This window comes from Budorcas taxicolor, chromosome 2, assembly GCF_023091745.1.
Source record: "Budorcas taxicolor isolate Tak-1 chromosome 2, Takin1.1, whole genome shotgun sequence".
NCBI classification, from domain to species: Eukaryota; Metazoa; Chordata; class Mammalia; order Artiodactyla; family Bovidae; genus Budorcas; species Budorcas taxicolor.
Genome location: NC_068911.1, coordinates 100,832,059 through 100,858,121, shown reverse-complemented (window position 1 = coordinate 100,858,121; position 26,063 = coordinate 100,832,059). Strand labels below are relative to the sequence as shown.

At 34.4% G+C, this 26,063-nt stretch overlaps 1 protein-coding gene across 1 annotated transcript in view; it reads right to left on the bottom strand.

Moving 5' to 3' along the window:
* Positions 1-26,063, bottom strand: part of LRP1B (LDL receptor related protein 1B) — a 1,834,206-nt gene that overhangs the window by 295,876 nt on the left and 1,512,267 nt on the right. The window contains exons 53-58 of the mRNA XM_052653145.1: positions 24,687-24,809; positions 21,069-21,209; positions 19,727-19,914; positions 13,101-13,284; positions 9,145-9,230; positions 419-541 (exon numbers count right to left, since the gene is read on the bottom strand). Coding sequence (XP_052509105.1) covers positions 419-541; positions 9,145-9,230; positions 13,101-13,284; positions 19,727-19,914; positions 21,069-21,209; positions 24,687-24,809 — 845 coding nt within the window. The remainder of the gene's footprint in view (positions 1-418; positions 542-9,144; positions 9,231-13,100; positions 13,285-19,726; positions 19,915-21,068; positions 21,210-24,686; positions 24,810-26,063) is intronic.

Here is a 26,063-nt window from a genome sequence, read left to right as displayed (position 1 = left end):
TCCTTCTATAGCAAAATAATAGTGCTATAATTTCAATCTACATTCTAATAATTATTTTTTCATTACAAAATCTCTAACTCAACTTTTTATTTTATATAAATCAACACAATTAAATCTCAGGCACTAATCATTCAAGCTGAAAGTATTCATCACATTTTATAGGGTTGTGAATATAAGTTTTCATATTTTATTTACTCAATTTGATTTTTATCTTATAGCAATCATGTTATAATGAAACATTGATAAGAATCTCCAATTTCATATTTAAAGTATATATTAACACACTGTACAAATGTGAAATTCAAACCAACCTAATACATTCTATGAGTCATGTCATTACCATCAAATAACATTTTCTATTCAATTTAAGCATACCAATACAATATTGAATTATCTCATCATCGTAATATCTAGATACCTTAATATCACTTCCATTTAAACACATTCTATTTATGCGACTGCCATTGGGTCGACTGGAATCAATCCAATAGATAAATTCTTCTCTGTAATCAAAGTCTATACCAATAACATTGTTTAATCCCTAAAAATAAAAAAGAATATATTTGAATAATAGTTAACAGAAATCCTCTTACAATATTTTAGGAATTCATAAGAATCAATATTTCCCTTTGAATCTAAATAGTTACAGTTTTATAATAAAAAACAACTGTGACCAATTCTTTGTAAAAGCATCATATGTTTACATTTTCTCTATATCATACATGTAAGATGTTGCATAGTTTATTTGAGCATTTTTCCAAATGGAAAATTATTGGCGTGTTTAAAGAAAGCAGTTTAAGTAAATAGTCAGTAATATGGGAAAATTTTCTTTTAGAGAGATAAAGGAAAATATTTTCATTTTAGATTAATATTAATTTGATGCTATTATGAGAGTATACATCTAAATTGAAAAGGTAGACAATCCCCAATAATTTAAGAGCTTTTGATAGACATCTGATGAAAGTCAGAAAAGATTTACAAAGTTTACTTTCCCTAAATAGCCTTTGGTTCAACAACATACTAACATTCTCTGTTTTTCTCATGCTTCAAGCAGCCTGTTAGGCAATACAGTGCCATATTCAAATTTAAAAGTTAAAACTTAGGTGAATATTTAACCCAAGAGGAACTTGGTAAACATCTTTTTATTCCACATGGTGGAAATGTGAGGAAATTCTTCCTTTCAGACTCATAGTTAGTGCATTTGTTAGCAGGTAACAAAATTGAACGTGAATTCAGCTGATGGATTTTTGGACAACACAGTTCCTTTGGCTGTTTCACAGTTTCACTGGTTTAATTTGAGGATTGTTCACTAGGATCTGAGAATCTTGTTAGCTGTTGAGTTGTTCAAATGATTGCCCAGGGGTTGGTTTAATTCTGACCTATTGTTAAGGCTCATAGATTTACCTTCCCAATGGGCTAACAAAACTTGAATCAAGGTGGCAATTGTGTTAACTCACTTTGAGGGTTGAATATTAATTAGAGTTCAGTTCAGTTCAGTCGCTCAGTCGTGTCCGACTCTTTGTGACCCCATGAATCGCAGCATGCCAGGCCTCCCTGTCCATCACCAACTCCCGGAGTTCACTCAGACTCATGTCCATCGAGTCCGTGATGCCATCCAGCCATCTCATCCTCTGTCGTCCCCTTCTCCTCCTGCCCCCAATCCCTCCCAGCATCAGAGTCTTTTCCAATGAGTCAACTCTTCGCATGATGTGGCCAAAGTACTGGAGTTTCAGCTTTAGCATCATTCCTTCCAAAGAAATCCCAGGGTTGCTCTCCTTCAGAATGGACTGGTTGGATCTCCTTGTAGTCCAGGGGACTCTCAAGAGTCTTCTCCAACACCACAGTTCAAAAGCATCAATTCTTTGGCGCTCAGCCTTCTTCACAGTCCAACTCTCACATCCATACATGACCACTGGAAAAACCATAGCCTTGACTAGGCGGACTTTAGTCGGCAAAGTAATATCTCTGCTTTTGAATATACTATCTAGGTTGGCCATAACTTTCCTTCCAAGGAGTAAGTGTCTTTTAATTTCATGGCTGCAGTCACCATCTGCAGTGAGTTTGGAGCCCCAAAAAATAAAGTCTGACACTGTTTCTACTGTTTCCCCATCTATTTCCCATGAAGTGATGGGACCAGATGCTATAATCTTCGTTTTCTGAATGTTGAGCTTTAAGCCAACTTTTTCGCTCTTCTCTTTCACTTTCATCAAGAGGCTTTTTAGCTCCTCTTCACTTTATGCCATATGGATGGTGTCATCTGCATATCTGAGGTTATTGATATTTCTCCCGGCAATCTTGATTCCAGCCTGTGCTTCTCCCAGTCCAGTGTTTCTCATGATGTACTCTGCATAGAAGTTAAATAAGCAGGGTGACAATATACAGCCTTGATGTACTCCTTTTCCTAATTGGACCAGTCTGTTGTTCCATGTCCAGTTCTAACTGTTGCTTCCTGACCTGCATACAGATTTCTCAAGAGGCAGGTCAGGTGGTCTGGTATTGCCATCTCTTTCAGAATTTTCCACAGTTTAGTGTGATTTATTAATATATAAACTCATATTAAAAATAATTGACATCACAGACACTTGGCAAAGCCCCAGAGATATCTGCCATTTCTTTATATCTGATGTAAGATTTTTACATCAATATTTACTCTGAAGTTGTCATTAAAGTCACAGATTGGTTTAGGGGTCGCTTATGAGTACTTGATCCCTGAAAGTATAGTCACCTTTCCCGGTGGCTCGGAGGTTAAAGTGTCTGCCTGGAATTCAGGAGACCTGTGTTCGATCCCTGGGTCGGGAAGATCCCCTGGAGAAGGAAATGGCAACCCACTCCAGTACTCTTGCCTGGAGAATCCCATGGAGGGAGGAGCCTGGTAGGCTACAGTCCCTGGGGTCGCAAAGAGTCCAAAGAGTCGGACACAACTGAGCGACTTCACTTCACTTATGAGTACTTATAATCCTATAAGTAAGGGTTAGCATCTCCAAGGCAATTGTTTTTTGTTGTTGTTGTTTTGTTTTCCTGTGGTTTGCTTTGATTTGGTTTGGGAAAGGATGTGTGCTCAGTTGCTCAGTGTGTCCAACTCTTTTCAACCCCATGGATGGGAGCCCATCAGGCTCCTCTGTTCACAGGATTATTCTGGCAAGAGTACAGGAGTTGGTTGCCATTTCCTCCTCCAGGAGATCTGCCTGACGAGTGATTGAACCTGCATCTCCTGTGACTCTTGAATTGGCAGATGGATTCCCACTTGAGCCACTTGAAAAGTCCTTGGGGAAGGGTGGTTAATTCCTAAATCTGAGTTCAGTTTCCACATCTGTTCTCAAAATTCAGAATTTTATAATAACACTGCATCAGAGATGCACACTTTTTAATAAAACTCTGGCCAAGGCTAAATTTTTACTATTCAGATTTTACTTCTTTCCAGTGACCTCCAAGAATAAAAATCGCCTATGTATGGAACTCAGAGCAGGTTCTGGCAAAAACTGATTTTTTTCTTCTAGTAGTCAGGCTAAATTCTCAGGATGATGGTGTTGAAAATCATAGGCTCAAATCTTATGCTTTCATTTTTCTTAAAAGAAGCAATCTTTTTCTTCCGTTCCAGATTATAAAGTTAACGCTAAATAGCCTAACCCCGATATGCCCAGATGAATAAATACAAATAATGTACTTCTTTCAGATGGCATCATTAACCAAGAATAATGATTATAAACGCTAAAAAAATGCAACTAACATTCAGTCTCAGATTCAAAACATGCATTAAATATATATTTGCTCATGATAATTTGGAGGACTCCCTAACTACACATAAGCATTCAATCTAAGAAGTTATCTATGCAAAATCAATCAAGATTCTAAAACATAAATTGAATATATTCCAAGTTCTGTAGAGCACTTAATTAATTCAATAGTAGGCTGTGTTCTTCTTTCTGCTCAAGAGCACTTTTCATTGAAAGAATAAGGTATGGGTTAGGGTTCTATGATGGACTGGCAATGCAGATAGGTAAATTAGAGCTCTTTAAGAAAGATATGGACAGAAACTTGTTTCTCACTTTAGCAAAGATTTACCCATAATCTCCAGTCTTGGTAGAATTACCCCATTCCATTCTTTACAATAATCAATTTAGATAATGAAAATCCAGTTCCAAATTTAGCAAGTCAACTATAATAAATTAAATCCGTGGATGCAGAGGAATTGAAGCTTAGAATTCTGGCATATCTATCAAGACAAACTAGTTATTTTACTACAGTTTTACTCTTAATCTCTAGAGAAAACAGTGCAACTCTTGTTTCAGAATCATATGCAAGGAACATTAAAACAGTCAAGGGCACGGTCAAAATGATGTCAAAAAGCTAGAGTCATCCCAGTGGTTTCAGAGCTGAAAATTGGTTTCATCAAAATCCTACTTGCTTCTTTTATTTCTGTGGTTGAATATTTGTACCCTTTGATTCAAGATGATTAATTTACAAAATTGTGTTTGTTTCTTTATACAATTTTACTGGAATGAAAGACACTGCGAGAATTGAATTGGATAACATATTGGAAAGCTACTTGATTAATTTTCATTTCTGAAATCCATGTACATTTTCTAAATGTGTTGTATGAATTTAAGTTATAGCTATCTTAGCTACAACTATATTTTAGAATATATAGGGTAAAAATGTTCTACCAGTTGTTATAATGTTATGCTATAAAGCTTCATGAGATTGCTACTACAAGTAGCAAAACAAGTTCTCTTTATTGTATTCAATAAAATTAAGGTGTTAGAATAAAATTTAAGGTATTAAAGTAAATTATTTTTCCTAATTAACTATGCACAAAATTTCCAAATAATTAAGGCAAGGACGTTGTCTTTTCATTTATTTTGGCTGGGAAAAAATGTGGAGAGACAATTACTGATATTTTCTACTTCAGTCTACATATGTAGAAAAGTCTTTGAGGAAAAAAAAAAAGGTTTTTACTCCCTAGAACTCCTTGAAACTTTCTATAATGCTATGATGAAATTGTGGTTAAAAGCAATCCATAGTCAAAACTTTAAAGCTTGTCTTTAATTTCTTGGGTCATTACATCCTTACTCAGTGGTCACCACTAACAAATGCTCTCCAAAGACACAGATGTCCAGGGTCCACATGGATTTCTTTATCTTCCTCATACCCTCTTCATTTCCACAAACTACACCAATTGTCTGAAATTCATACCATCTTAAGTACTAGTGATTCAGTTCAGTTCAGTTCAGTTGCTCAGTTGCTTCCAACTCTTCGCGATCCCATGAACTGCAACACACCAGGCCTCCCTGTCCATCACCAACTGCTGAGCCTACCCAAACTCATGCCCATTGAGTTGGTGATGCCATCTAACCATCTCATCCTCTGTCGTCCCATTCTCCTCCTGCCCTCAATCTTTTGCAGCATCAGGGTCTTTTCAAATGAGTCAGCTCTTTGAATAAGGTGGCCAAAGTATTGAAGCTTCAGCTTCAACATCAGTCCTTCTAGTGAATACCCAGGACTGATCTCCTTTAGGGTGAACTGGTTGGATCTCTTTGCCGTTCAAGGGACTCTCATGAGTCTTCTCCAACAACACAGTTCAAAAGCATCAGTTCTTTGGCACTCCTCAGCTTTCTTTATTGTCCAACTCTAACATCCATACATGACTACTGGAAAAACCATAGCCTTGACTCGACAGATGTTTGTTGTCAAAGTAATGTCTCTGCTTTTTAATATGCTGTCTAGTTTGGTCCTAACTTTCCTTCATAGTAGTAAGTGTCTTTTAATTTCATGGCTGCAATCACCATCTGCAGTGATTTTGGAGCCCAAAAAACTAAAGTCAGCCACTGTTTCCACTGTTTCCCCATAATTTGCCATGAAGTGATGGGACAAGATGCCATGATCTTCGTTTTCTGAATGTTGAGCTTTAAGCCAACTTTTTCACTCTCCTCTTTCACTTTCATCAAGAGGCTCTAGTTCTTCATTTTCTGCCCTGAGGTTGGTGTCATTTGCATATCTGAGGTTATTGATATTTCTCCCGGCAATCCTGATTTCAGCTTGTGCTTCCTCAAGCCCAGCGATTCTCATGATGTACTCTGCATAGAAGTTAAATAAGCAGGGTGACAATATACAGCCTTGACGAACTCCTTTTCCTATTTGGAACCAGTCTGTTGTTCCATGTCCAGTTCTAACTGTTACATCCTCACCTGCATACAGGTTTCTCAAGAGGCAGGTCATATGGTCTGGTATTTCCATCTCTTTCAGAATTTTCCACAGTTTATTGTGATCCACATAATCAAAACTTTGGCATAGTCAATAAAGCAGAAATAGATATTTTTCTGGAACTCTCTTGCTTTTTCGATGATCCAGTGGATGTTGGCAATTTGATCTCCGGTTGGCAACAGTCTAATATTTTATCACCAGTAAGTAAAACACTAAATGAATGTGTGCATTAAAATAGTTTGGTTGTACAAGATGGATGTAGATAATGCAGAGATGCAGAGAGAAAAAATAATTTTGCTCCATTAAGAACAATCTCTGATAACATACTAACCAAAATATGAAAAAGATTAAAAAAAAAGATAGCAGCAGAAATGTCTTGAGTAACAGGGTTGGAAAATAAAGGAAGGAGTTGCCACTGAAGCTCTTTTACAGTTCTTTCATGATGACAATAAATACTTTTACTTGTATTAGTTAAATTTGTAGTTATCACCTAAGCTTATAAATAGAGTATTCTAAAAAGAGAACTTTTCTTCCTTTGAGAGAGAGTCTAAAAAGAGGAAATGCTGAAAACAAGCAAAAATACTGTAAACAGAAAATATAAACATGTCAATACAAGAGACATGTCAATTCGAGAGACAATACAAGTAATTCAATAGCTTGCAAACTTAACTTTGAAGGTATAGACATGCTTACAGAGGGTATGGGGATATACTTTTAAAATAAAAAGATAATTTTCAATATTTTGTAAGTTTGATATAAGCTTAAAATGTCAAGGTGGCTCAGCGGTAAAAAATCCAACTGCAATGCAGGGGATGAGGGTTTGATCTCTGGGTTGGGAAGATCACCTGGAGGAGGGCACAGCCACCCACTCCAGTATTCTTGCCTGGAGAATCCCATGGACAGAGGAGCCTGGCAAGCTCCAGTTCATAGAGTCACAAAGAGCGGGACATAACTGAAGTGACTGAGCGTGCAGAAGAAATAAATTAAATAATGTAGAAAACATTGGGGAAATAAAAACATTTCCAATTTAAAGCAGTTATGCAAACTTAATACCTATGGGTATTACTCATCTCTTAAAGAAATGATTATCTAATTCTTATATTTTAAATAGATTTTAGTTTTTATAAAGAACACAAAAATATTTATATTTTACCCAATCTCTTAAGGTGCAGAATTAGAGACAAGAGGCAGTGCAATACAGTGGATATTGGTGGCATCCTCCAAACTCAAGAGCAAGAGTCTAAACCTCACTGGCATTCCTGAATAAGACATACTTGTCTTATTCATGTAAGCACACAGAAAGTTTGAGGACACTGGTGAATTGAGAGCATGGGTTTTATATCAAAGTGGCAGCTGCCACCCACCTGGGACTGTGCCTGTTCAGGGATGTGAGCCCAGCAATGCTACACCGTCCTATTTTTTCATGAGTAGCCAGAAGTCTGGATTTTCATGTGAAAATTTCATTTTCAATCTGTGACTTAGAGAAAGTGAAAGTGAAGTCGCTCAGTCATGCCCGACTCTTTGCGACCCCATGGACAGTAGCCTGCACCAAGCTCCTCCGTCCATGAAGTTTTCCAGGCAAGAGTACTGGAGTGGGTTGCCATTTCCTTCTCCAGGGAATCTTCCCAACCCAGGGATTGAACCCAGGTCCCTCGCATTGTAGACAGACACTTTACCGTCTGAGCCACCAGGGAAGTCCGTGACTCAGAGAGAAGCTGACAAATCCAGCTCTTTTTGGAGTAGCCAATTTCACACTTGCTAACAAATATTTGCACTTAAAGTAAGACTAAATTCCTAAGCAGTATGGATGAAACTCTAACAATAGGAATGGAGGTACCCATGAGAGAGTGAAAAAAAATATATTTAGTTAAGCATTCTTTATGTTGCTGAAAAATCCATACGTGGATGAGCTTTATCATCTAATGCCTCATGCAGGCATAAACATACTATGAGAACATGAAACATCCTTATTTTTGGCACACTTGTTCTAGACAGTGCTGTCACATAATCATGTCACTATTGCACATTTTGGGGCAAAGACAAGCTTGCAGCAGGACAGATACAAGCCCAATCATTCCAAAGAAGCTATTTTTCCTGACAATTAGAGATAGGCTAAAATTAACTATGATTTCTCTAGCCCATGTAATAATCAGTCTAGTTTAATGATTTGATTTTTTGCTATTTTCACTGTAGATTGAGAGGGAAAAACAAAAAGGTTGAGGTAAGCAATTCACATTTTTATTCTGTCATAAGTGAAAACCATTCCTTTTCATCTCAAATAGCATATATAAACACTGACAATAGATCAACAGTTCACATTCTCGAAGTAGGTGGGTTGAAGGATGACCATGGCAAGGCTAAATATATGCATCTCATAACCTTTAAACTATGACTGGATTACAGTCATACTTTTGCTCCTTTGCTGATTCCAAATTTTAAAGGCTCCTATATAAAAAAACGGATAACTAATCCCACATTATTCATCAATATAACAATCAATATATTCATCAAACAGGTAACTAATCCCATGTTATTTCATTAATCCCATGTTATTCTTTAGTTCTATGAACAGAAACTTATAGTTCTGGAAAAGATGTTTATTTTTAAATCTCATGGATGGGGTGGGGGGCAACTTGGTTAATGCACAAAATACCTTAAAAATAATTTTATACCTTCTCTAGCTATTCTTAAGACAGTATTTTAGATATTTTAAGATAGTTTTTTTTTTTCCTTGCATTAATTATATTTTGCATCTTACACTTTCCTTGATATAGTGTGATATTACAAGTTGGAGGACCTGGACAATTCAAACAAAATAAAGTTTATGGTAATCTTATAGGCATACATGCTTCAAAAGTTCTAATTATGAGGCATTGCTACAGCTCTAATTATATCTGGAGTGACCATATTAAATATTAGCAAATTATCATGGAAATGTCATACCTGTTTTAAAAGTGTGTAGTTGGAGCCATCGGTGCTAATTTTCCTTATCTCATGATGATCAGCAAGAATTAGAAAAGGCTCTTCATCTAAATACCAAGACAAAAAACATATTAGACTATTAGCAGTTTTGGTTTTCAACTTGGCTTAGTTTCAGTTTAGTTACTTTAGCAGTGCAATTTCAAATGCAGTGCCTTCTGGTAAATTAATGGTCAAAAAATTCATACTGAGCACCTCTGCTGATAATAATATGAAAAGAAAGCAGATACCTGTGCAGTACAGAAAATCTAGACAATTCCAAATCCCTCTCTTTCCCTCAAGTTTCTTGAATATTAAATTACCTAATTTATTTGAAATTAGTGGAAAATATCTACTGCTAAAATCTTGCTTTTTCTCATTCTTTTTAAATTGGAATACAGTTGATTTACAATGTTGTCTTAGTTTCAGGTGCACTGCAAAGTGAATCAGTTACATGTATATAAATATACCCATTTTTTAAAAGATTCTTTTCCTATATAGGTCAATACAGATTGTTGAGTAGAGCTTCCTGTGCTATACAGTAGGTTCCTATTAGTTATCTGTTTTTTTCACACAGTAGTGTATAGTAGTGAATAAGTCAAACTTAATTTCTCATATGATGCAAATGAACTTAGTGACAAAACAGAAATAGAGGCACAAATGTAGAAAACAAACCTATAGTTACTGGGGGAAAGGGATGATGGACGAAATCTTATTTTTAAATGAAATTCTGAGAAGTATAATCTTCACCTTAGAAACCTATAGTACCGCTAAACATTCCTACCACTAAAAAGTGAAAGTGAAAGTCACTCAGTCATATCCGACTTTTTGCGACCCCATGGACTATATAGTCCAAATGGAATTCTCTAGGCCAGATTAAATCTGAAAATTCTTTCCTGATAATCATATAACCGGCTTATGCCCTCAGAATAACTTCCAAGAGTTTCACTGCCTACATGAACTTTTTCCATGTGCCTGGGGGCTTCTTTTAAGTAGGAGTCTATATCCTTCTTATTTGTTCAACATGCTTTAATATCTTATTTGTTGTAGAATCTAGGAAATATAATAAGGATAATCTAACCATGATTCATATATATAAAGATAAAACTCTTTTTAAACATCTTTGTTTCTAAAATGCTTTATATACTTATTTTCCTGAAGAGCAAATTTAATATCAGCATATATTAGAAAAAAACAATGAAAAAGGTATTTTATCAGGACTTTATGGCAGAAAGTGAAGAGGGACTAAAAAGCCTCTTGATGAAAGTGAAAGAGGAGAGTGAAAAATTTGGCTTAAAGCTCAACATTCAGAAAACTAAGATCATGGCATCTGGTACCATCACTTCATGGCAGATAGATGGGGAAACAGTGGAAACAGTGTCAGACTTTATTTTTAAATTGGAATTTTCTAATTTACAAAATTTAACACACTACTGGAAATAAACAGAAGTTTAATAATACTTGTCTAAAGTGCCTGGTGAACTATGGAATGAGGTTCGTGACATTGTACAGGAGACAGGGATCAAGACCATCCCCATGGAAAAGAAATGCACAAAGACAAAATGGCTGTCTGGGGAGCTGTGAAAAGAAGAGAGGCAAAAAGTAAAGGAGAAAAGGAAAGATATAAGCATGTGAATGTAGAGTTCCAAAGAATAGCAAGAAGAGATAAGAAAGCCTTCAGCAATCAATGCAAAGAAATAGAGGAAAACAACAGAATGGGAAAAACTAGAGATCTCTTCAAGAAAATTAGAGATACCAAGGGAACATTTCATGCAAAGATGGGCTCGATAAAGGACAGAAATGGTATGGACCTAACAGAAGCAGAAGATATTAAGAAGAGGTGGCAAGAATACATGGAAGAACTGTACAAAAATGATCTTCACGACCCAGATAATCATGATGATGTGATCACTAATCTAGAGCCAGACACCTTGGAATGTGAAGTCAAGTGGGCCTTAGAAAACACCACTACGAACAAAGCTTGTGGAGGTGAAGGAATTCCAGTTGAGCTATTTCAAATCCTGAAAGATGATGCTGTGAAAGTGCTGTACTCAATATGCCAGCAAGTTTGGAAAACTCAGCAGTGGCCACAGGAATGGAAAAGGTCAGTTTTCATTCCAAACCCAAAGCAAGGCAATGCCAAAAAATGCTCAAACTACCGCACAATTGCACTCATCTCACATGCTAGTAAAGTCATGCTCAAAATTCTCCAAGCCAGACTTCAGCAATACGTGAATCATGAATTTCCTGATGTTCAAGTTGGTTTCAGAAAAGGCAGAGGAACCAGAGATCAAATTGCCAACATCCGCTGAATTATGGAAAAAGCAAGAGAGTTCCAGAAAAACATCTATTTCTGCTTTATTGACTATGCCAAAGCCTTTGACTGTGTGGATCACAAGAAACTGTGGAAAATTCTGAAAGAGATGGGAATACCAGACCACCTGACTTGCCTCTTGAGAAACCTGTATGCAGGTCAGGAAGCAACAGTTAGAACTGAACATGGTACAACAGACTGGTTCCAAATAGGAAAAGGAGGACGTCAAGGCTATATATTGTCACCCTGCTTATTTAACTTATATGAAGAGTACATCTTGAGAAATGCTGGACTGGAAGAAACACAAGCTGGAATCAAGATTGCTGGGTGAAATATCAATAACCTCAGATATGCAGATGACACCACCCTTATGGCAGAAAGTGAAGAGGAGTTAAAAAGCCTCTTGATGAAAGTGAAAGAGGAGAGTGAAAAAGTTGGCTTAAAGCTCAACATTTAGAAAACGAAGATCATGGCATCTGGTCCCATCACTTCATGGGAAATAGATGGGGAAACAGTAGAAACAGTGTCAGACTTTATTTTTTTGAGCTCCAAAATCACTGCAGATGGTGACTGCAGCCATGAAATTAAAAGACACTTACTCCTTGGAAGAAAATTTATGGCCAACCTAGATAGTATATTCAAAAGCAGAGACATTACTTTGCTGACTAAGGTCCATCTAGTCAAGGCTATGGTTTTTCCTGTGGTCATGTATGGATGTGAGATTTGGACTGTGAAGAAAGCTGAGCACCAAAGAATTTATGCTTTTGAACTGTGGTGTTGGAGAAGACTCTTGAGGGTCCCTTGGACTTCAAGGAGATCCAACCAGTCCATTCTGAAGGAGATCAACCCTGGGATTTCTTTGGAAGGAATAATGCTAAAGCTGAAGCTCCAGTCATTTAGACACCTCATGTGAAGAGTTGACTCATTGGAAAAGACTGATGCTGGAGAGATTGGGGGCAGTAGGAGAAGGGGACAACCCAGGATGAGATGGCTGGATGGCATCACGGAATCGATGGACGTGAGTCTGAGTGAACTCTTGGAGTTGGTGATGGACAGGGAGGCCTGGCATGCTGTGATTCATGGGGTCGCAAAGAGTCAAACACGACTGAGCGACTGAACTGAACTGAACTGAACTGAACTGAATCACTGGAAGAATTCACATCGTCTTACATGGATGACTTATTTCTATTGTTGTCATCAGTATAATTTTTATTATTATTCTTATTGATGTGTTTTCTCCTTGGCACACACATATGAGGGTGTGTGGTATAGGGAGAAGAAAAAAAAATTATTAGGACACTGTCACAACAGGTTCTTTAATAGTTTTGGCCAAACCTGCTCCCAAGAGCTTGTTATACAGCAGAAAGTAGTGCTAGTTTTTAACTTGTTCTCAAAATCTGCAAAACACTTAATGATTCACTAGACCAAACTGTAATGGTATTTCACACTGAGCAGTGTGTGGACAACACACAAAATAAGAGCAATGGATTCCCAGTCAAGGTAAGTAGAGGAGAATTTTGACTTATTAGCAACATCAAGGAGGAATGAATTCTATAAGAATAGCTACGAAATCGAGGATTCATATGTATAAGTGAGGCTGGATCAGTGGGCAAGTTCAATTCAATACCTGAGAGTGACTTGCAGCCATTTGGGTTATCAGGTTGTATTTCATATCCATCTGTACAGAGGCACTTGTATGTTCCATATGTATTGATGCATTGCTGGCTACACGGAAAGCCCAAAGAGCATTCGTCAATGTCTACACATGTTTTACCATCATCCTTCAGTTGAAATCCAGGCCAGCATTTGCACTGGAAAATGAAAAATGAGCATAATCAATTCATACCATTGCCATTGCCTCTTCCATTGAAGAATAGATAATGCCAAGTTTTTCTATCCTGCAGCAATTAAACATTAATCAGAATTACATATATGGTGTACAGCTTATGTTTAAAACTCATTCTCCCTAATATCTTCATTTGACCTTCTGAGGTTGACAAGATTACAGAAGTTAACTGGCATCAATCAGCAAGCCATGGTGACTAGAGAATGGCAAGGAAAAACTAAATCATCAAATTCTTGTTTCTTTTTCTTTTTTTTGCATTTTTTAGAAGGCTGTTTTAACAACCATAACGATTAACTGTTATATGGAGCTCTAAAGGTTACTAATACTCTCACGTATGTTTAATTTCATTAGAGTCTTACAGAAATCTATGATGTAGATACTATTACTAGTTAACCCATGAGAAACCTCGATGCACAAGGATGAAATTGTGTAGATAAAGCCAGTGGAGAGCTTGCTCTTGCTGTAATTTTTAACAAATATTAAGGCTTAACTACTAAATATTGGCAGGATCTGATTCCTTTACCAAACATGTTGTTGCCTGGAGAAATAATAAAATTAACATAATTTCTCCACTATAATTTAATCAATGTACATCATCAGATATTTTTTCTTGGTATCTCTATCATGTTCTATACAACCCTCTTATGTGATACTTACTAAATGGCATCAGTTCTCTGTACATTGTCATGCAATGTATGTCTTTGCATTCCTGAAAATAATGAGGGGTTATGATTGGTCTTTCAGTTGTATATTCAGCACCTGCCAGGTAGCATATGGGAATTATAATTACATAAAATGAACTTATAATTGGTCATATGATTATGACCATATTAACTTTAAGACTATCCTATATAGCCTTTGAATAAAGGAATCTGTGAGTACTGAATAGGAACATGAAGTAGGAACTCTAAATTGTTAAGAAAAGCTAGTATTCATTATAAACATTTGAACCTATGTATCTATTTGCAAAATATTAAAGAGAGAGATGTGTGCTTATTATTAAATAATCTGCAAACAGATAATTGAAGGGTAGAATTTCAAAGTACAAAAAATGGTGTTCATTGTGTGGAGAAGGAACATCAACTTCACCTGAAAGTGCTCAAAAGATAAATGAATAATGTTTCCAAGTCTTTTTACATAAAAACGAATCTCTTTAATCCCTTGGCACTTTTATCTTCAATATTTATACCAATACTTATCTAATAATTCTAAACCATTACAGAGGATTTTTTTTTGTAATCTCCGGAATCCATTAGCAAGCCAGCAAATCAAAGCAAAAGCCACAACATAATTTCCCAAATTCTCCTCATCAGATCATAGCTTTTGACAGTATTACTTTCCTTGAAAAGCCTCATCCTACCACCAGATATAGAAGTCAGGGGAATTGGTGCTTATGCTATGTCCCAAATAAAAAAACAGAGTGTGTGTGTGAGAGAGGGATGCTAAATGTCACTGAAGTATAGTTACAAACAGTTAAAGTGGTAAATTCGAAGTTGTATATTTTACACAATTAAAAAACAACAACAGAATTTTCAAAGGGAAATTGACAGGCTGCAAAAAGATATCACTGAAACAATTGGAAATTAGATCATGTGATCATGTGGACGCCAGAAGACACATAGGCAGACACAGGATAGAGCTGAATTCAAGAGGCACTTAAGGAAAAGTGAAAGAACGTGCTTCAGAATGCATTACAATCCTCGCAAAAGAGATATGAAGAAACAAATAGTGTCCTGATTCTAATAGGGTTTTGGGAAATTACTTTGAATGGCTAATGTCAGGTAATAGAACTACCACACTAACTAGCTGGTTTGGATAAAAACATATTTATGGAAAATTAATTTCTGGAAGGTAAAATTTGTAAAAGTTATCAAGTGTAATGGATATTTCTATAAACAAGTGAAATTATATTTAACAGCAAATATTTTTAAGTGTTTATTGAAAGAGATTTTTTTAAATTATATTGAAAGATATTTTTTAATTATTTATTTTAATTGGAGGCTAATTACTTTACAACATTGCAGCAGTTTTTGCCATACACTGACATGAATCAGCCATTGGTGTACGTGTGTTCCTCATCCTGAAACCCCCTCCCAGCTCCCTCCCCATCCCACCCTTCAGGGTCATCTCAGTGCACCAGCCCTGAGTTTCATGCATTGAAACTGGACTGGCGATCTATTTCACATATGATGATATGCATGTTTCAATGCTTTTCTCTAAAAGTCCATTAACCTTGTTTTACCAAAATCATTTTTACCCCCAAATAGTTAAAAGGCATTTAAGAGAAATTCTACTAATCTCACTTTTATAAATTGAATGAAAAATTAATAATAATCATTTTTGTCCACAAAGATAAAAGATGAAAGATTCATCTATATTTAATTTAAAAAGAATGGCTTAAAAATGTTTCACTTTCATTTAAAAATATAATCTTTATTCAATGTCAAGTTAATATTCCTCATAATTAAGAACTATTTCAGATTGTTTTATTTATATTATTTTTTTAGAGAAACATATTACTAGAAACAAATATAGCTGTTCAAAGCTTTCCTATAACATTCAGAAAAAATTTTTTGCAGCTTTTTAAGTGATATTTGAAAATATTGATTATCTTATATACATTAAAATTCATTTATCTCCCTAAAGTACATTTATTTTCTCATGGTAAGTTACCCTTCCATCAAAATAAGATTCTTGCTTTTTTAGTTAATTGTTATTATTCCCTTTTGAATAGTTGGATCGATTGTTATTTGTTTTACAGCAAGTGTGCAAATTATTCACAGTCCAGAAGGTATAAATTTTGCTTTTATAAGCAATTTTCATTTTATTGCCTAATTTGCAGTAGGATTTGTCTTGTTTTGCTGATACTGTAATGAGAAATAGTTTACTGTATAGTTTTCTCCATTCTCTGACAAAAGAGAAATCCATCAGCTAACATTTTTTCCCCAAAATAGAGAATTATTTTGTAATTAATTTTTTGTTCAATCTCCTATAAATTAATATTCAGAAATATATCATTACAGACACATATTAAAATTTCATATATAACATAAAAGTGTGATTATGCTTAGTTGCTCAGTTGTGTCTGACTCTTTGTGACCCATGGACTGTAGCCCACCATACCCTTTTGCTCATGGGATTCTTTAGGCAAGAATACTGGAGTGGGTAGCCATTCCCTTTTCCAGGATATACCATAAATGTTTTATATATATGTGCGTATATGGGAGAAGGCAATGGCACCCCACTCCAATACTCTTGCCTGGAAACTCCAATGGATGGAGGAGCCCGGTGGGCTGCGGTCCAGGGGGTCGCGAGGAGTCAGACATGACTGAGCTACTTCACTTTCAATTTTCACTTTCATGCATTGGAGAAGGAAATGGCAACCTACTCCAGTGTTCTTGCCTGGAGAATCCCAGGGACGGGGAAGCCTGGTGGGCTGCTGTCTCTGGGGTCGCACAGAGTCGGACATGACTGAAGCGACTTAGCAGCAGCAGTAGCAGCATGTGTGTATATACACATATATAAACACAATATATAAAATATTTGCTTTGAATATTTAAGTTTCTTATTATTCTCAGTTATTTTCATTTTTTCTTTATTTATTCTTAATTGAAAGATAATTACAATTTTGTGTTGGTTTCTGCCATACATCAACATGGATGAATCATAGCTATATATATGTCCCACCCTCTTGAACCTCCCTCCTACCTCTCATTTTTTAACTGACTTTGCTTCCCTCAGGAGATGTTTTATTTTATCCATCACATTAGTTTTGGCATGTGTTTATATTAGAGAGCATATACAAAGCAATTTTATCACGTATCATATACATTAACTTTTAAAATAATTAGTATGTCTATTTTAACTCAAATTCTCACTTCATTCTATGACTCCAGAGAAGTCAAACAAAAAATACTGATATTTTAAAGGTATCAGTAAACAATTATTTCAGTGTGCGGAATCTTATAAAGTAATTAAAACAGTGTAATTTAACATGACTTTCTGGGTGAGAACTAGTTCTACCAAAAGTAGTTTTTCACATATGGAATCTCTAAGAAGTCAGCACTCTTTACATGTAGCCATTAAAAAATATTAATCCTTACTTTTGATGTTATGTCAAAGGGTGACCATTTCATATTCTATATTTTTAAAATTTTACCACAATATTGTTATGATAGATTAAAAACATACATAGGATCAAAAAATAAATCTACTTTGAAATTTAAATTTAGGCATTTAAATAGATGAGTGGATAGATGTACATAATATATGATAGAAATGGATTATTATTTATAACATGACAAAATTATAGCCATTGCCTCTTATAATTTTATAACACATTTCCTGATTTGGGGGGAAATATTTCTGCATTGATTGTCCATAAATCACCAATAATATTTTTTCTGCTTCATCAGGTTTCAAAATATGTACTATTAAAATTAATTATCTGATACCTACTCATCTCATTAGGTGCTGTCCTGGCTCATCTGTCTTGCTTCCTTCTACCTACAACATAGTGTGATGAGTCTGTGCATTTGTGTTCTAAGTCTTACATGCATGTGCGGTTAGTTGCTTCCCTGTGTAAGTCTTACGAGTTGAAATAATTCTTCTTAATACAGTACTGGGTCTAAAAACTTAAACATAACTAAAATCAATATAACTAAACTAAACTAACACAACTAAACTAAAAAAAACATAACTTTCTCAGTATTTTACTTTTCATCTCTATTTTAACATAGGGGAAATGATTATTATACTTCTTAGGTTATATCCATATACAGTGACCAAAGTAGTTATTAGTCATAATAACAGAAATTCAGAGATTATAAATGACAGAATGGTTGTTTGGCTGGATTTACCATTAGATAGAACTGACTGTCATAGAATGTTAAGGCTGGCAGTTAAAATTCCCAAGTATCTTTGTAATATACACTATTTTTTTTTCTTGCATCTTTTAAAGAAAGTCACTTAGGCCCAGATGAAACACTTAGACATAAGAAAGGTGACAACTGATGTTCAAAACTTCTTCCTTATATTGAACAGACTCTGTTTCCCAACTTCTAATTCCAACCTTTGAAACAACTCAGACAAGATATGCCCCCTATTCCAGTACTTCATGTATTTATGTATTTATTAATGCCATTTTTATTTCTTTGACTCTTTCAAAATTATTTTTCAAACTTTAAAATTTTTATTTTGTATAAGAGTATAGCCAATTAACAATGTTGTGGTACTTTCAGGTGAATGGCAAAGGGACTCAGTCATACATATACATGTATCCCTTCTCCCCCAAACCTCCCCTCCCATCCAGGCTGGCAGGTGACATTGAGCAGAGTTTAGGTGCTATACAATAGGTTCTTGTTGGATATCTGTTTTGAATACTGCAGGGTAGAATTTCATATATTTAAATACCTCTGACTAGTCATTTTGCTCTTGGTGAAATTTCTTCTAAAGGTGTGTTTTCCAGACCCCCAATGCCACTGGATGCACAAATGTGGATACAGTACAATTTGTCAAAGTTCCTCTTAAAGTGTCATGTCCCTAAATGTGCACAGTACCCCAGGTATGTCCTGATCATCACAGAATTCAGTAGAACAAAATTCTACTCCTAACTAGATTAGATGGCCTCTGTGTTTCATTGAAGCCATGTTCTTTTGCTGATTCATACAGAGCTATTGTCCAGTTAAAATCACTAATTTCCAACTGAATTGCTTTTACTGAGGTTTTCCGATATTTACATAATTGATTTTAACCTAAAATCCACTTTAAGATTTAGTTTGTATGCATCCTCTATTTCAACATACTAAAATAGAGATGTTTTCTAAAGCTATTTCTGTCAGTCAGTTTTGTCAGTGAATCACCTTCTTCAGGAAAGTGGTACCAACAAAAAGCAATTAGGATATTAGACATGATTTATCTTTTAGTGTACCTGCACTCAGTCCTAATAATTCATGTACTCTGTTTTTTTCTTCCTGTTTATTTGAAAAAATATTGCATTCTTCTGTGTTGTGATAAAATATAAACGATCAGCCCATTCTACTTCAAAGAGGTATGAGAGGGAAAATGAGAGAAGAAATAAGAATTTCAGAGAGCTGCATGCGTATTTACCTAGCTATTAATAGCAGTATCTTTCTCAAACACTGACCTTTCTTTACTTACATTTTTTTCTTTATGATCACCATTTATTAGAAAGCTGAACACTTTCAATTTTTTGCCTTCATGATTATATTCTATTTATATACCACACTGTTATTATGGTTCACTTGTATAAAAAAATCTCCATTTAAATAATTTTAACTAACAATATTCTAATGACTTTCAGTCTTACAGCTATATTCAATTAAATAATTTTTATTATCTCAAATTCTAACCTATCACATGATTTTCTGTTTTTGATGAGTACCTACCTTATAACTGACAGGAAGGTCCTGACAATCTTGAGAACACCCACTGACCTTCTTACTCAAACACTCATTTATATGGCAGTTCCTCTCATCTGAGCCATCGCCACAGTCATCCTTATTGTCACAAAGAGCTCCACTGGGAATGCACCTGCCATTTTTGCACATAAAAAATGAACTGTTGCATGACTGTTCTGGAAAAAGAAAATAAAACAAATGGAACATAAAGGGCATGCCATTGTTTTATATTGCAATTGCTGAAAACATTCACAAATATGATAACTTGTCAGATAATTATAGTAAATATAGGTATGGTATGTATAAAATGCTTTATAGTCAGTGTAATATTGTATACACAAAGAAAATCAAGGGCAAACAGTACTTTCATGTTCAAAATACTGGAAATATAGCTTTACATTGAAAATTAGCAATCAAAATAAGCATCAACAGCAAAAATAATGGAGTATTTCTGTCTTAATTTTTATTGTGAAGAATGAGTTCAAAAGTGTAATGATAGCTTGACATTTTCCTCAAGTCATAGGTCTCTGAGAAATTGCATGTCACTGAAAATTAAGAATCTGGAATAGGTAAATATTCCTAAATTCCTTTTTTTTTTTCCTGGAAATATAACATTGACATTTTTAAATCTGGGCATAAAAAGACACTTGTGGTGAATAATAGTTGTTTCAAACATAGCTATGGAAAGGAGTTCAGGTTTTGCAGCTATTCAAAACCTGATGATTTAAACATTACTCATTATAATACATGATACAAGAATGCCTATTAACATGTAAACTATATGAGAAAAAAAAGTAATTGGGTTTATTCTAAAATTTATAACTAGCTATTCAATCTTTGGAATGGTGAAGTGAAAAATAGACCAAGTTTGGCTACATATCTATTTTCTCTTCAAATGATATGCAATTTATTTCATTTTGCCTAAGTTTGAATACTATTGACTTTATCTCAGTAAATCTCAACTTTTCTGATTAAATATTCTATTTAAAAGGTCCCTACATGGAAAGTAACTAAATAGGTCCATACATGGAAATTATTTTCACATTAAATAATGTATTAAGAAAAATGACTTTTTTAAAACAACGGGATGATGGATTCATCTGGTTCATTGCCACACATCTTCATATTTGTGGCACAGACTCACATTTCTAAAACTAACTCCAAAACAAGGTTGATTACCAGGATGCTTCTATTGCATGGTGTCAGTAGAAGTATCACATAATTAATTGCATTTTCTCTCAGTGAATACCCCATGAACCTAAAAATGAATCAGAGTATTGCCTTAAAAAATCAGGTTTGGAATAAGCATAGTATTGCACACTTTCTGTACCTGCACCTTTACACTTTGGGTTTATAGGTGCCTCATCAGAATGGTCTGTACAGTCAAAGTCTCCATCACACTGCCACTGAGTATTTAAAAGACATCGCCCGTCAGCACAGCTAAACTCTTCTGCATTGCACTGTCGGTACCCTGCAGGCAAAGGAACATTTTGGTTCACATAACAGATATTTATTAAAACTTCATTCATAATGTGCACTCAACCTAATTAGCCATGTGTTACCCAGGCATCTTATGGGAGATATTTCTCTTTTCTTTCTAGGGCAGTTGTAATCATTGCAAGAGATATTTGTGGCTGGAAAAGTAGGATTAAAGACCAGAAAAAAAAGTTGGAAACAAGGCACTCCTATTTTGTTTCTATGTAAGGAAATAAAATATATATTGCTAACAAAATGCATATATAACAGAATATATATGCAACATGAGTATATATATATATATATACATATGCATACATAAAATTTATGATGAGTATATAATCTCTGTTTACTTATTGTCTATACCCTAAAGATTTCCCTTAGAATGGAAAACAAAATCAAAGCTACTCAAAATTATTTTCAAGACTAAACATGGTTAGGTAGAATACTAGAACATATGGGTGAACTGACTTTGGATTATAATGACAATTTTCAGAAGCCATAATGTCATGTTTATGCTTGGGAAGACACACTGAAAGTGTAAAGAAATTGTTAAAATGAGAAAATTAAAAGCCAATTCATAGAGTAATAAGCATAAAACTATTGTAATTATCCTACATATTGATTCTTAGAGGCATTAAAAAGCTTTACTCAAATCACAGTATCAATCCATCAGTTGTTAATGTTCATATCTATGTCTGTTTGCAAGTAAAACTCATTTGATTTTAAATATCATGAAGCTTCAGATTTGATTTCTTCCTAAATTTGTAAGCAATAAAAAACAAATCATTTATTTTGCAAACTTTCTGGTAAATGTGGGCAAACATTTTACTTCCGAAGTGAGAAAATAAGATTTTTATGGCTTAAAAAATAAAAAATAAAATTTCAACAGAAAAAAATATGATTCAATAACATTTACTTAAGATATTTATTATACTGCATGGCAAAACTAGATAGTTCTAAAACTATCCTCTGATCCCCTAGTATTTCTTTCCTTCTTCTCCTTCACTAGTTCCTCTTCATGCAATACATGTGTTCAAGTCTCTTCCAGTCCAATAATAATAAAAATCTATCCAAATAACTCTCAACAACAATGGCCTGTCTTCCCTGCCCAATCCAGTCCCTACTCCTACTCAATCTTGCTTTCACTTACTTACCTTCAGTTCAACTTTCATTATTCATGTCTCATTTCTGCAACTTCTACCCACTGAAATTCCTCTTAGAGCTAATAGATTTCAAATGACAGTTCGTAAATTTATGTGTCCCTGGCTCCTATCTGCTTCATCTTCCTGCAGCACTTAAAGGTATTGTCTGTTCTATCTTGGAAGTAGTTTTCTGGCTTAATATTCATAATACACTCTCCTAGACTTTTAACTTTGCTTTTGCTATTTCCTTCCCGCCTCTTTCTGTATGAAGTTTTCTCCTGTTATACCCTAAGTTGTTAGAGAAGAAGCCCTTATTTCAACCTTCAGTCTAGGGTTTTCCCCTTTTCCTTTCTACAATGATGGGTATTCTCACGCTTAGTCATATTTTTGAATATCACCCTTATGTTGATGGTCACTAGGTTAATATTATTTTTCCTGGCCATACTCTAGAAGTAAAATTTCAAGTACTCACTGTATAGCTTCATGTGATTATCTGAGTAACAATTCATATTGAGAATGTCCAAAATTATTTATTTGTTATATCCTTCTCCTGCATCAGCGAAACTGCTTCTTAACTTCATTCCAAAACTCATTAATATCAATGCCATCCTCCCAGTCATCCAAGATAGAAATTGTACTTTACCCTCCATCTGTAACTGTAAATGAATTCTGACCCAATTTTCCATTTTCCATTCCATCATTTCTGCCTTAGTTCAAAATCACAGTGTTAATTATCACAACTCTTTATGGTATCTCTCCCTCATAGCACTATTTCATCCACTCTGCTGAAAAGGATGGTTCTAAGGTTCAAATTTAACTGTGACATTTCCCTGTTTTTAAAATGTGTGCTTGCCAAGTGAGGAAAAATAATTAAATACAAATTCTTTAACATTGTATTCGCGACTTTTTAGAATCTAAAACTTCTAACTCCAACTGACCTCACCAAAGACTAATTGCTATTCCACAACCATGTCAATTTATAGTTTTTGTAAACATGTATAGGATTTACTGTGTTTGGAACTGTTTTAAGTACTTTAAAAATATCAATTATTTGATTCTCTTAACAGTCCTAAGAATTCAATAATGTTACTATATATTTTTTGCAGATAAAGAAATTGAAGTGCAGGGAGATAAAAGTAATTTTTCCAAGGTCACACAGTTAGTAACTGGCAGAATCAGGATTGGAACCAGGCCATTTGGCTCTAGGGTCCATATTTTTAACTACTATGTCATGTTCTGTAGCAAATATGATTTCCACTGACTAACACTCCCTGTCTCATTTCTTTACTGCCTCAAAAATTATTTTCTCACCTCTGATTTTGTGTATTGTGATTCTTATTATTCCCATGTGACTACAAATGTTATTATTCTATATTGTACTCTTGATTTTCCTCTTCATCTGTCATTTTTTTTTTCTAGTGGGATTTCTGTCTCATTCATTTCCATATGAACCAAGCATAATGTCTAGCTGAGGAAATATATTCAATCAGATATAACTCTAGCATCAGATTTACAACTTGAGTTACGAGTTAGCTTTTAAAGCATCACATTGAATCCATGACTTAACGGTGAATTGATATAAAAACTGATATCCACTGATCTCAAGGAAGTTAATATCAAAAGCCAAGGTTATATCCATTGGATAGGGAGGACATAGGAGGGAAACTAAATTATTGCCTTTCATAGGTATATGTAGATTTATTCCATGGATTTTCATTTTGTATTTATTCATGCATACATTTAAATATTTTACAAAAGTACTAGGTTTACATAACATTTCAATTTCAACTGGAAATTTTTAATATACTAATTTTATCACAGAAGATATATAAGTGTTCATATACACATTATAAACACATGGGAATTAGATAAATATATATGACAAGATAAATTTCAAAATAACAATATTAATTTTTAACAAATATAAATATATGCAAACAGGTAAAAGAAAAATGTTAAATATGTATATTTTCTGGTAGCTGTGTGAATTGTATTCTTTTTTTCTCACTAAAATATTTTATTTGGCTATAAGACTGAACTAGCCAGCCATACATTGTTTTTAAAGTACAAGGTACTTCACAAAGTTCTGAAATTGAAAGATGTTTTTAAAACATTTTCCAGTATGGTTCTTGTAAGAACACTACAATCAGGTAAAATTTTCAAATACATGTGTAATTATGGTAGAGTTTAAAGAAGCTATATGCAGTAGGTCTATATTACCAAATTTGCATGTCCTTAGTGAGATTAAGAAATGCATTTGTTTGTTTTTGTTAAAGACTGGTACTCAGCCTGAGAATCTTTTCCATGAAAAGTTCATATATACTTACCACATTGCAATGATTCATCAGAACCATCTCCACAGTCATCATCATGGTCACAAACAAATTGCTTGGGAATGCATACTTTATTATGGCACATGAAAGCATTTTCATCACATGTATTATTGGGAGCTAAGGAAGACAGCAGAAAAAATTAATTTAAATGAGCACCTACTTTATCTTTTCCTACATTAAGAATTTGGGGAATGTATGTTGTCATACTCAGTACACTCAGTAATTCCTGGTGTTTTTAAAAAGTAACATTAGCTAAACATTCAATGTGTCAGATAACTTAATAAAATATATTAACATGCATATTTTGATATAAGTAGTATTCAAATATATGAATATAAATATATATAATTCAAAATTTCAGTGTTAAAATGCTCAACAATTCTAGAGTGACCTTGAAATGTCAGAACATTTAGCAATTTGTGAGTTTGCTGAAGGATAAATTCAAAGGTTCATATGTAATAAAAAAAAATCACTCAACTCTAACAATGTTGTTGGATTTTTTTTTCTCTCCTCATGGTTGCAGTAATGTTAGCAAGGTGATAAAAACCTTGCTTCTTTGTGAAAAATAGACATGAAAAGGCCAACAAGTGCTAATGCTCATGATGGAAGTGAAAAGAAAATCAAAGGGGCTAAGGCAGTTACTGTTTTAAGAGGAAAATAAAACTTTGGGGTGACTTCTAGAGTAGGGTGTTGAAATAGGTTAAGATCTATATTGAGATGAGCCCAACCATAAGTACCACACCAAATAAGGAATATTGATCCATGAAATGGAACATTGATCTTTTTGGAATACTGATCCAAAAAAGTATTCTCTATCAAGGGCCCTAACCAGTGAGGAAAATGGTTACTTAAAATGTGCAATAAAACTTGAATAGAAGTCCAAAAGATACTGGCTTGTACAAAGAAAATGAGCTTTAACAGTATATGCATAGCATCATAGAGGTTTGATCGTTTAACTATTTTTAGTTACCTTTCTTACACATAAAGGGTAAATGCTATAAGGTTTGCAGTATTTCAAATGTTAAGACTCTGATATATGATGGATGTTAACTAAGTTCATTGAAGTAACCATTTTGCAATAAGATATAAATACATTAAATCAATATGTTGCACACCTAAAATTAACACAATATGTAGGCCAATTATATTTTATTTTTTAAGTGAAAAAACAATCTATATGCAATTTGCAAAGAAAAAGACTTTGCAAAAAGGTATTTAGCACCCTAAATTTTTATCCTAAGTAAAACTATTAATATTTACCTTTTTGGTACATATGTTTCTTTATCTACTTAATGAGGATAATAAAATTTATCTGATAAATTTCTTGTAAGAACTAGATAGGGTATACGAAGCAGATCGGCTCATTTTCAA